An 11,517-nucleotide genomic window follows, 5' to 3' on the forward strand; every position below is an offset into this window, starting at 1 on the left:
GTTGAGGCTCCTATTTTCAAAAGTTCGGTGGATTTAATTTACTGATCTGACTGTCAAACAGTTCAGGTCCTCATTGGGTATCCCTCTGGGCTTGTGCCACAGGCCAATGACATTAATAGTGAACAATGTAGAGTTCACGGCACTCTGAGGAGGGGAGAGTGGAACACAGACCACAAGTGAAGATGCAATCCTCAGGGAGCTCAGCTACTCACAAATGGTTGTACAAAGATAACTAAAGGGAAAGGCACACTGGTACACTCTAAAGACCATGAGGGGGTAAAAAGCAAGGAATTCTAGCAAAACCAAATTATTTCTAAATTCAATATGGCGCCCCCCGGCTATGTCCTGGAACAGAAAAAAAGGGCTCCAGTAGATAAATCTACACAATCCAAGTAAAACCTAGAGTTTCAGTAACAGTCATAAATATACTCATGTTGCAGTCCCTCTTAGGCAAATGCAACAGTGCAATGTAGGGTGTTAACTACAAGGTGTACAGGAAATCTGTGGTAGCCCTGCAATGTACCTGTGGACCCAAAAGTGTTCCACAATTAAAAGTTGACAGGCTTCTGGAAACAGAGGTGGGAATGGTAATCTCCAGCTAGGTTCCCACAGATGTGTTCTGTTTGGCCCACAACCATTTTACAATATGGAAACTTTACACAAAAACTTAGATGTACAACTTTTTGTGAAAAATCAAAAACCCACGGTAAGTCAGCTAGACCTGAGTGGTGACACTTTCCTATCTGACTGTGCCCCACCACTTCCTGCACATGATCCTGACATCTCCAGAGCCCATGGGCAATACACAAACAAAAATGTTTACTATCTCTGAGCTAGAGGAAAGGATTCAAAAGGAGAAAGATTAGAAATAAGTAAAAAAGGACAAGGCAAAACAGGGTTTCTGAAAAGATTCTAAGGAATTTGGATGGCTTAATTTATCTTGAAGGAAAAAGAGCTGAGGTTGAAGAGATTTTATCTAAGGGATACCATAGCTTTAAAAATATCTAAGGGCGGGGTCAGCACTGTGGTGTAGCAGATCAAGCCTTGGCCTGCAGTGCCAGCATCCCATATGGGTGCTGGTTCGAGTCCTGGCTGCTCCACTTACAATCTAGCCCTCTGCTATGGCCTAGGAAAGCAGTGGAAGATGGCTCAAGTCCTTGGGCCTCTACACCTGTGTTGGGAGACCCAGAAGAAGCTCCTGGCTCCTGGCTTCGTATCGGCGCAGCTCCCGCCGTTGCAATCAATTGGGGAGTGAACCAGCAAATGGAAGACTTCTCTCTCTCTCTGCGTTTCCTTCTCTCTTTGTGTAACTCTTTCAAATAAATAAATTAATCTTAAAAAAAAATCTAAGGCCATAGGGACCTTGTTGCACTTAACTCACATTCACCTAGCTTCTTTCTACACAATTAAAGGAGGAATTACAACCTTCCACAAAGGAGATTCTATCCACCCTCTCTCTCTCTCTCTCTTGCTCACACACACTCCCTCACAAATGCACTTCCTCATGCACACTTCCTCACATGCTCCCTCATACATACACCCACTCCCCCATATACACGCTCCCTCACACATATGCTCCCTCTCACACACACACACCCTCACATATACTTTGTCACACACACACTCCTTCATATACACACACTTCCTCACACACCCTTTCACATACCATCACACACTCTCCACACATTCACACTCCCTCCTCCACACACTCACAAACTCTCAATGATGGTTTAGGATGTGTCCCCATTTTCTCCATAATGCCATATTTCAACTCTTGATGATACTGAAACACATTACAAAACACTGAGATTGAGGCCAGCTAAAAAGTTTCATTCATTTTTGCCCCCAGTTAATTAAAAGGCAAGCTGTTACCTGAGCAGCTGCTGCCTTCAGCCCAACCATGCAAACAGCACGCTAGGGGACAGAGGGCTTTCTCCAGCCCTTTGTGGTTTTACCACTGGCAGCAATTAAGAACCAGGGGTGACAGCACTCACAGTCCAACTTTCCCTTTTCTTCAGTTTAATCACTGACATACTGAAAGGACAAGCAAGCACAGTTTACACAAAAGGGTAATTGGAACCATCACTTTCTAGGTGCATTCTCCATCCTGGCAGGGAACTTGGACACAGGAGCTTTGCTTAGGAACGACTGTTAACACTCATGATCTGCCAATCCAACCTGTGCCATGAGTGAAATTCCAAGTGGGGGACTTACCGAAGAGCGTCCCATCAACAGTGAGGCATTATTTTTTACAGGTAAATCAACTGGTAAGAGAGAGATAACTACTTAATTTACTCAAAGAGTATCAGCCAGTACACTAAGAGATGAGACTCTATAATACGAGACAGCTTTAAAAGTTTTGTGGAGAAGCTGGCGCTGTGGCATAGCAGGTAAAGAGGCCGCCTGCAGTGCCCGCATGCCATATGGTTGCTGGTTTGAGTGCCGGCTGCTCCACTTCCCATCCAGCTCTCTGCTATGGCCTGGGAAAGCAGTAGAAAATGGCCTAAATCCTTGGGCCCCTGCACCCGCATGGGAGACCCAGAGGAAGTTCCTGGCTCCTGGCTCCTGGCTCCTGGCTCCTGGCTCCTGGCTTTGGATTGGCGCAGCTCTAGCCATCGCAGCCAACTGGGGAGTGAACCAGCAGATGGAAGACCTCTCTCTCTCTCTCTCTGCATCTCCTTCTCTCTCTGTGTAACTTTTTTTTTTTTTTTTTTGACAGGCAGAGTGGACAGTGAGAGAGAGAGAAAGGTCTTCCTTTGCCGTTGGTTCACCCTCCAATGGCCGTTGTGGCTGGCGCACCACGCTGATCCAAAGCTAGGAGCCAGGTGCTTCTCCTGGTCTCCCATGCAGGTGCAAGGCCCAAGGACGTGGGCCATCCTCCACTGCATTCTCGGGCCACAGCAGAGAGCTGGACTAGAAGAGGAGCAACCGGGACAGAATCCGGAGCCCCGACCGGGACTAGAACCTGGTGTGCTGGCGCCGCAGGTGGAGGATTAGCCTATTGAGCTGCGGCACCAGCCTCTGTGTAACTCTTTCAAATAAATAAATAAATCTTTAAAAAACAAGAAATTGATAAGCTTAAGGCGACAAGATGAAGTTACAAGAAATATAGCTAGAACCAGTTCACATTCCTCAATTTAGGTTTCTGGAAAAGTAATAAACAACTCCAAAGCTGTTGTGAGGATTGTGGTAGAAACAGCACTTGTTAAAACACTTAAGTCTCACCGAAAATTCAATGTGAATCTCTTGGCAAGGAGTGGCTTGCTAATATAATCTTATCTGCATGATGACAAGGTCCAAACTAGGTTCTGACAGTGCCAGTTAGATCTGAGCCACAGATCAGTGTCCTCACTGTTCCTGGAAGTGTCAGTGAGAAGTTCGAGCCAAGGGCATCATGACTGTGTCTTTACCAGAAACCTCCTTGCTTCTAGAATAATCCACCAACACCCCAGTGCCCATTCAACATTCCAGCTCTGTCACCTCTGATCTCAGAACAGATACTATACAAACTGACAAGCACCTTGCAGAATCTCCAGGAAGTCAGGGTAATAAAGAACCTGGAAGTCAAGCCATTTATAACAACCCAGCAGGTACCCAAAGGAGAGCAACATGAATGAACTGGACCAAGAGAAGCGGGGGTGGGGTGGGGTAGTGCTTGACGCCCAGAGCATCAGGGCAAAACCTCCCTGTGATCAAGCTACTGAAGTCCAATGCAAGGGGAAACTCACAGAATTGTGCCAGGAAAATTACTCTTCCCCAAAATTGACTCATGAATTAACTTACTTTTTTAAAAAAATATTTATTTATTTGAAAGAGTTAGAGAGAGAAGGAGGGGCAGAGAGAGAGAGGGAGAGAGAGAAATCTTCCATCTGCTGGTTCACTTCCCAGTTGGCCACAACAGCCGGAGCTGCGCTGATCTGGAGCAAGGAGCCAGGAGCTGCTTCTGGGTCTACTACGCAGGTGCAGGGGCCCAAGGACTTGGACCATCTTCTACTGGGTTCCCAGGCCATAGCAGAGAGCTGGATTGGAAGTGGAGTAGCCGGGACTTGAACCAGTGCCCATATAGGATGTGGGCACTGGAAGCAGCGGCTTTACCTGCTATGCCACAGTGCCGGCCCCTTAATTTACTTTTACAATATGAATTTTGTGTCCTTAAAATAAACACCCAATCGACCTTTTCCCCAATATTAACTATGGAAATTTAACCCGCTCAAATGGATTTGGCCTTTTTTGAGAACCAATTATTTTCAAACAATAAAGATTGAGAAATCCTCACTGTACAGATCAGCAGTTTTCAAACTGCAGCTACAAGGATGGGTGGATGAGTCAAAATCAGAAAAGAGGCTTGGAGATGAACACATTTAGCGAAGGCCATGACAGCCATTTTTGAGGACTGAGGGACTGTCACATCTGAAGCACCTAATAGTATGGAACTAGGACAAGGTAGGAATGATGCCACCATTTCCCTGACATGTAATATAAAACTTTGACAAAGTTTTCCCAAAAGCTGTGGCTTTGCTTGAGAAACAGTGAGAGTCCATCCCTCAGTGTCTGGGCATAGATCAGGTCTAAGATCAGGAGTAGCAGCACAGGTGCCCCCTCTTCAGGGCCCAGAAGTAATCATTCACCTCCTCTCCTCTCCTCTCCTCTCCTCCCTCATTACCCACTGATCTATTCATTCATTAAAATATCTAGTGAGTTTCACCTCTGCTAGGATCATAATCTTTGACCCTAAAGTGCTTACATGATGGAAAGTAAATTTCATCACTTTTGAAGGTATTGGAAAGGAGGGAAATCGAGTGACCAAGGCAAGATGGCCATGATGAAAGTGAGTAGCAGGCAAATTACTTGTATCCTGAGGCCAAAGGATCCAAGGGCCACTAGCCCCATCCGAGCCTCACCAAGCATTTCTGGAGTCCCCTTGCCCATTAGCCTACACAGCTCTGCACAAGCTAAAAGGCGGCAAAGGCCAAACCCAGCCCCAGGTGGAGCCCCAGTCCTCCCCAAACACCTTCCCTTGAGCTTTTCCACTTCAGATCAGCATCCCTGCCATCAGGTCCCAGCCAGCAAGTGTGTTGGCTCAGTTATCACTGCCAAGACTCGCCCATCAGCACCCCCCTCCCAGGAAGCTTCCAGAGATTAAAAGAAAACCTACAGGCTTCTCCTCATTCCAGTTGCAAGTCGTTCAGATGCTAAAAACTCTGAGAGGGAATGCTGAAAAGTTTTATCTCTGAAGACCAGCAGCCAGGGACTGCCACACTTGCTGGAATTCCAGGGCATGAAAATCATTTGGCAAGGGGTGAAAAACACTCTTAAGCATAACTCGGTTCTAATTTTGAGGTCCCCAGGCTTGAAAATACACAAGATTTTAGAATACTCATGTATCTTATTTTCAATAGTTTCTAAAGATGTGCAGTTTACAACCCCCACCTCGGGCTCTCACCTCATCCCAAAAGATGACCACTCTTTTTTCTATTATAAAGAGGGCTGCGTTTTTGCAGAACAACTTTGAAGCAGCCTCAGAAGTGAGTTATCCAGGAAAGGATCAGAAAGATACTGAGGCTGATCCTTCAACATAATTACTTCATCCCCTCTGTGGACAGAAGAACCTACAGCACTTGGCACTGGTAAATTTTATACTAAATAGTGCACTGTACATTTCTGGGCTCACTTCAGCAAGGACAGGTCCCTTCTAATAAAAGCTATTTCATCCCCTAGTCCAAGTGACCTGGCACTCTCTGTCGTTCTGATGGATGCCCTATCCCCCCCCCCCCCCAAAAAAAAAGCTATTTCAAAGGTGACAGTATCTAGAAAACAATGCACTCTGCTGGAAAGCCCCAGGGAGATACACATGCTTAGGGCCTGATTAGTCTCCAGGCTCAACCAAACTTCTCTAAGGTCTAAACCTCTTTTTCTTTTGATTTCTGAAGCGCTGCTGTGCCCAGCAAAGCCCAGTGGGAATTCCTGCATCCAGGAGACAGCTCAGTATCTTTACTCCTCCTGAGATGACTGTCTGTGGCAGGAAAGATGCAAGGAACCTTTGTACTTTATGACGCAAAATGGGTTTTGGGGTTCTCCTATTTGTGGGAATTAACGCTTGTGCTCAGCCTACAGAATATGCCATATTTGTGGCCTGCCTGGGTCCCTGGGTCTTAACCAGGTGACATACAGTGATTGGGAGGAAAGAGGTGAAATACAGCCCTCACTACCTGCTCATGTAATTCACTGGAAACTTTAACAGAAAAAAAAAAAAAAAGTAACTCCAGTAAGGAGCTCTCAAGAAGCCCTCCCTGGGAGGGGGTCCGTGCAGTTAGCTGCCTCCTCCTCCTCAATGGCCGCAGGGTGGGGACACAGCCAGGGTTTGTGGGACACCCTGTGGACACCTGCCATCCAGGCAGAGTCATTAACAGAGTAGTTTTGTTAGGAAGTCAGATATGAGCTTATGTGTGTGTGACAAAGGCCTAAGGAAAGGTTTGGGTCCAGCATATGCATCTCAAAGTCATCCAGCATTTGCATCCTGCCCTGCCCCTTCCCTTCTACCCAGCCAGGTGAGGGTCCCCGCCCCTTCTGCCTGATATCTGCATTTCAAATATCCTGCTCCCGAGGATCCTCCAAGGGTTAGGCTCACCTTTCCAGGTTTCCCCTAGTCTGATAACTTCAGGGGGAAAACTCAGGAGTGTTTAGTATTTACATCCAAAAAGTCATTTGTTCCAAGAGGAGCAGAGGTCCAAGGCAAGGCCCATCCCCTAACACCCCCCAACCCCCGCCTCACCCGGACTGTGTGCTCAGCACTCTGCCTTGCTGCTGAGCTGCCCACCTGGCCTGCCCAGGTGTACTCTCTCCACTGAACCCTGTAACCTCGCTCTCCCCCAGTCCGAGCAACTGGGCACTCTCTCTCAGGTCCTGTCTGGAGAGGTGCCCATCCGTTCTTACAGATGTCCCTTCCCTAATAAACCTTGCTATGTTGCTTTCCACTACTCTCTGTCTCACGCCTGAATTCTTTCTTGAGCAAAGACAAGAACCCTGCCATTCACCGGTAACAGTGTCACAGTTTTAATGCTAAATTCTACGTTCCTTCTAAGGGGTGACTGTGCTCCCAGAGGGTAATTTGCTGTTACACCTATATACGGGGTCACAAGGGTCCCCACCCCCACCCCATCTTTGGGATAAACAAAGTGCAAATTCCTCACAGGTTCAGAACTAGGCAGTGGCTGGAAGGGAAGCAGGGCATGATGGTGAGGTCTGGGTGGAGCCAGCTGGCCTGGGTTTACTTCTCAAGCCCCCAGCTCAGCTGCACTGAGGCTAGACAAGGTGTTCCCATCTCCCACTGCCAGGATTCATGAGTTAGTATTAGTGAAGTGCTCAGGGTGAGCACTCCGTGAATGTGTCTAGCAGGTAAGGGTGGGGAGGCCGGGGAGGAAAGCCCTTCCCAGAACAGCTTCAGAACCCTCTCTGGGAGCTCCTGGGCAGGGCCAGCCAGCGGAGCAGCCACTCCCAGAAGGCCCTGTCCTTCCAGGTGTTCCTAATCAATGACAGAGCACAGTGAGACCAGCTCAAGCAGAATAAAGACACAAAGACAACCGTCCCAGTCTGCAGGGAGCAGTGAGAAGCCAGGGGCTTTCAAACACCTCCCTCCATTGTTTGTGTGCACTCAATAAACCAGAGCCCTCGGCCTCCTCACTACAGGAAATCCAGTCTTCAAAGATCAGAATAGCCTCATAAAATACATGCTGAGCAACCAAATCAAGGGGAAAAATCTCAGGTGTAAAACGCTTTATGACGAAATATCCTCAATTCTGGGCGGCAGCTCTCCACTGCAAGTGTTTGGGTGAGTATGGCATTCGGTGGGTGACACCGCACCCCCCCCCAAAACAAAATGCCAATCATCTCAGACCTCGAGGCTGTAGTTTTCGGACGCGATTCTGCCTTTAAGTGTCTCCCAACCCTTCAGACACGACTGGAACCTGGAACTCCTCCTGATGATGATGAATTCCTATGCAACGGAACAGCTGCTTTGTTAGGAACCGGGTCCTCGCGGCCCTCGGGGTCCCACGCAGACCCCGGCCCGGGCGGCGGGAGCGCTCCAAGGTCACCCGGCTCTGGCGACGCCCACCTGAGTTCCGTCACCAGCGGTCGGGACCCCCTTCCTAACTCGGCCTGAAGCGGCACGAGGGTCTCGCAGCCCCGGGCGGGACTCCAGCACAGGTCCAGGGGACCCTGCGCCCGAGGCAGGCGGCCACGCTCGGCCCCGCGGGCCGGGCCGCCGCCCTCCTCCTCCTCCCGCGACGCCGGCCTTCGCGGGCCTCTGCCCAGGGAAGCAGGAACTCCCCGCAGGGCACGGCCCAGCAGACCTGAGGTAATCACTGCCCACGGCCTCGGACGTCAGCGGCCCCGCTCCCGCCACCACCGCGCGGCGCACGTGGGCTGGGGGCCGCGCCTCCCGCGGGGAACCCGCGCGCCCGGCCCTGCCCCGCTCGGAGGACTCCGAGGCCCGTGCCGGTGCCGCCTGGGAGCAGCGGGAAAGCTGGAGCCTCGGGCTCCAGGGCCCCCACGGCTCCTACACCTGCCCCGGGCGTCCCGGGGGCCCGGGAACCGAGCCCCTACCTCCGCCAGCAGCGCGAGCAGCAGCGCCGCGGTCCTCCGGCGCAGGCGGCCCATGGCTCCGCGTCCTCCCGGCTCTCGGGCCAGCTCCGGCGGGAGGGAGCCAGGAGCACCGGCGGGAGGGAGCCGGGAGGCGCCGCAGCCTCGCCGAGCTCCGCCCCCGCCCGCGCGCTCCCGACGTGCGCGTCCGCGAGGCCCGCGGGCTGGCCGGGGGCGGGGGCGGGACCGGGGGCGGGGGCGGGGAGAGGGGCGGTGCCGGCGGCCCCTGGGAGACCGAAAGGGGCGGAGCTTTGCGGCCCTGCAGGCCTTAGGGCCTGACTAGCGGATCCCATGCGCTTCTCGCTGAAGTGCTGCTGCTCGGTGTTTCTTGTTTTCTTTTTAAAGATGTATTATGTATTTGAAAGGCAGCGTTAGAGAGGAAGAGACAGAAATAGGTCTTCCTTCCGCAGGTTCACTCCCCAGATGGCCCCAATGGCCGGACCTGGGCCTGACCCATCAGGCCTCCCAGGTGGGTTCCAGGGCCACTTGTGCTGCTTTCCCAGGCACTTTCGCAAAGAGCTGGATCAGAAGTGGAGGGGCTGGGACTCCAACCGGAGCCTCTGTGTGATGCCAGTACCTCGGACAGCAGCTTTTAACCCACTGCACCACCGCGCTGGTCCTGTTTATTTTATTAGAAAGACAGAGAGAGAAAGAGATCTCCTTTCAGCTGGTTTACTCCTCAGATGCCCAAAAGCCAGGGCTGGGCCAGGCCAAGTGTAGGCAGCAGGACCCAAATGCCTGGGCCATCACCTGCGCAGGTGCACATTAGTGGGAAGCTGGAGCCAGGACTGAAACCCAGGCCCTGCGATGTGACTGCTAAATGCCTGCCTCCAAATGTTGGGTTTTTAATGACACATCTTTCTGACCTACATGAACACCTTCGCAAGTGGTGGCACCTTCAAGCCTACCCTTTTGCCCAGTGCTCATTTCCTGGCAGTCGCTTAGCTGTCCATAACAAGGCCCAGAGACTAGCTCATTCGTGAGGTTGTTGAGCTTGTAGGAGGTACTGGGATAACTGGCCCTAGCAGAGGATATGGGAAACAAGTCACAAGTCCTGTTCACAAATCCCAAACACTTTTTCACAACCCCCCCCCCCAGCCCCTGACACACACACACACACACACACACACACGTGGCTAATGAGTACAGACCATGCACCATCAGGCTGCACCCACCAGAAATGGCAAGTGCTGGTGAGGAGAAAGGTGCCTGGCCTTCCATGCTAGGCACCTGTGCTGCAACCCTGCAATGCTCTCAATACCATTTTAGAATTCTTTTTAAGAGCAGAAGTCTACTTCTAGAAACTAAACTGAAAGCTTACTGTTGGATAGAGACACATTTTTTTTCCAATAGTGGTGTAAAATGATCCTAACCTTTATAAATTCATGTACCCTCTTGTTGAGGTGGATTCGTTCTGAGAGGAGGAATGTAGTGGAGGCAAGAGGCGCAGAGTCACCACACAGATGCCAGGAGCCGGGTGAAAGCAGGTCAGAGGCAAGCAGCCTGCAGACTTGTTTATTTCAGTTGGTATAGCTGCTTATATATCCAAGGCAGCCAATCCAGTCAAGGGGCGGTCTATGCCCTAACCAATCAGATGATCCTAACCTTTATAAATTCATGTGCCCTCTGATATGGTTAGAACTGTACCAGGCTTTCTAATTTGTCAACCTCCTTTCTTTTTTTTTTTTTTTGTTATATAGTTATTTTTTATTTAATAAATGTGAATTTACAAAGTGCAACTTTTGTATTGTTGTGGCTTCCCCCCCCAACCTCCCTCCCTCCCATGGCCCTCCCCTCTCCCACTCCCTCTCCCATCCCGCCCTTCATCACATTTCATTTTCATTTACCTTCATATACTGAAGATCAACTTAGTATATACTAAGCAAGGATTTCAACAGGCTGTACTCACACAACAGCACAAGGTATAGGGTATTGTTCGACTAGTAGTGTTGTCTTTAAGTTTCATAGTAGAACACATTAAGGACAGAGATCCTACGTGGGGAGCATGTACCCAGTGACTCCCTTTGTTGATTTAACAATTGGCACTCTTATTTATGACGTCAGCAATCACCCGAGACTCTTGCTATGAGCTGTCTAGGCTATGGAAGCCCCTTGAGTTCACCGACTCTGAACTTGTTTAGTCAAGGCCGTATCACAGTGGAGGTTCCTTCCTCTCTTCAGAGAAAGGCGCCTCTCTCCTTGATGGCCTGTTCCTTCTGCTGGGGTCTTGTTCACCAGGAACTTTCATTTAGATTGTTTTTTGCCACCGTGTCATGGCTTTCCATGCCTGTGAGACTCTCATGGACATTTTAGCCAGATCCGAATGTCCCAAGGGTTGATTCTGAGGCAGGAGTGCTGCCATTCTATGAGTCTGCTGTGTGTCCTGTTTCCCCCGCAGGGTCATTCTCTCCCTTTTAATTCTATCCTTCATTAGTTGCTTACACTGGTCTTATTTGTGAAATCTCATCGACACATACCCTATCTTTTTGATCAGTTGTGTATTTATACTTATCACTTTACCAAGTGTGCTGGCATTGGTACCTGCCTCCTTGGTAAGATTGAGTTGAAATCCCCTGCCACATTTCTAGTTCCACCATTGAAGGTAAGTCCGAGTGAGCATGTGACAACCTATATATCTCCTCCCTCTCTTATTCCCACTCCTTTGTTTAACAGAGATCACTTTTCTGTTAATTTTATACGCCTAAGAATGATTGTGAATTGATTACAGAGTTCAACCAGTGGTCTTATGTAGAACAAACAGAGCAACAACAACAACAACAAAAATACTAAAAGGAATAAAATAGTAAGTTGTTCCTCAACAGTCTAGACAAGGGCTGATCATGTCATTGTCTCTCATAGTGTCCATTTCACTTCAAT

At 49.7% G+C, this 11,517-nt stretch overlaps 1 protein-coding gene across 3 annotated transcripts in view; it reads right to left on the reverse strand.

Annotated features, from left to right (window-relative positions):
* VOPP1 (VOPP1 WW domain binding protein) overlaps positions 1-10,510 on the reverse strand; it is a 44,543-nt gene extending 34,033 nt beyond the window's left edge. Inside the window, exons 1-2 of one of the 3 annotated variants that reach the window (XM_008261854.4) lie at positions 8,114-8,321; positions 7,895-7,993 (exon numbers count right to left, since the gene is read on the reverse strand). Coding sequence is in view for 2 of the 3 variants with exons in the window: in XM_070058426.1 (XP_069914527.1) it covers positions 8,605-8,658 (54 nt within the window). In the remaining variant the exon portion in view is untranslated. Of the gene's footprint in view, positions 1-7,894; positions 7,994-8,113; positions 8,322-8,604; positions 8,818-10,487 lie in introns of those variants that run through there. The other 2 variants (XM_051853132.2, XM_070058426.1) reach the window with 2 other exon arrangements.
* Positions 10,511-11,517: the final 1,007 nt, after the last annotated feature.

Source organism: Oryctolagus cuniculus, chromosome 16 (assembly GCF_964237555.1).
Source record: "Oryctolagus cuniculus chromosome 16, mOryCun1.1, whole genome shotgun sequence".
NCBI classification, from domain to species: domain Eukaryota; kingdom Metazoa; phylum Chordata; class Mammalia; order Lagomorpha; family Leporidae; genus Oryctolagus; species Oryctolagus cuniculus.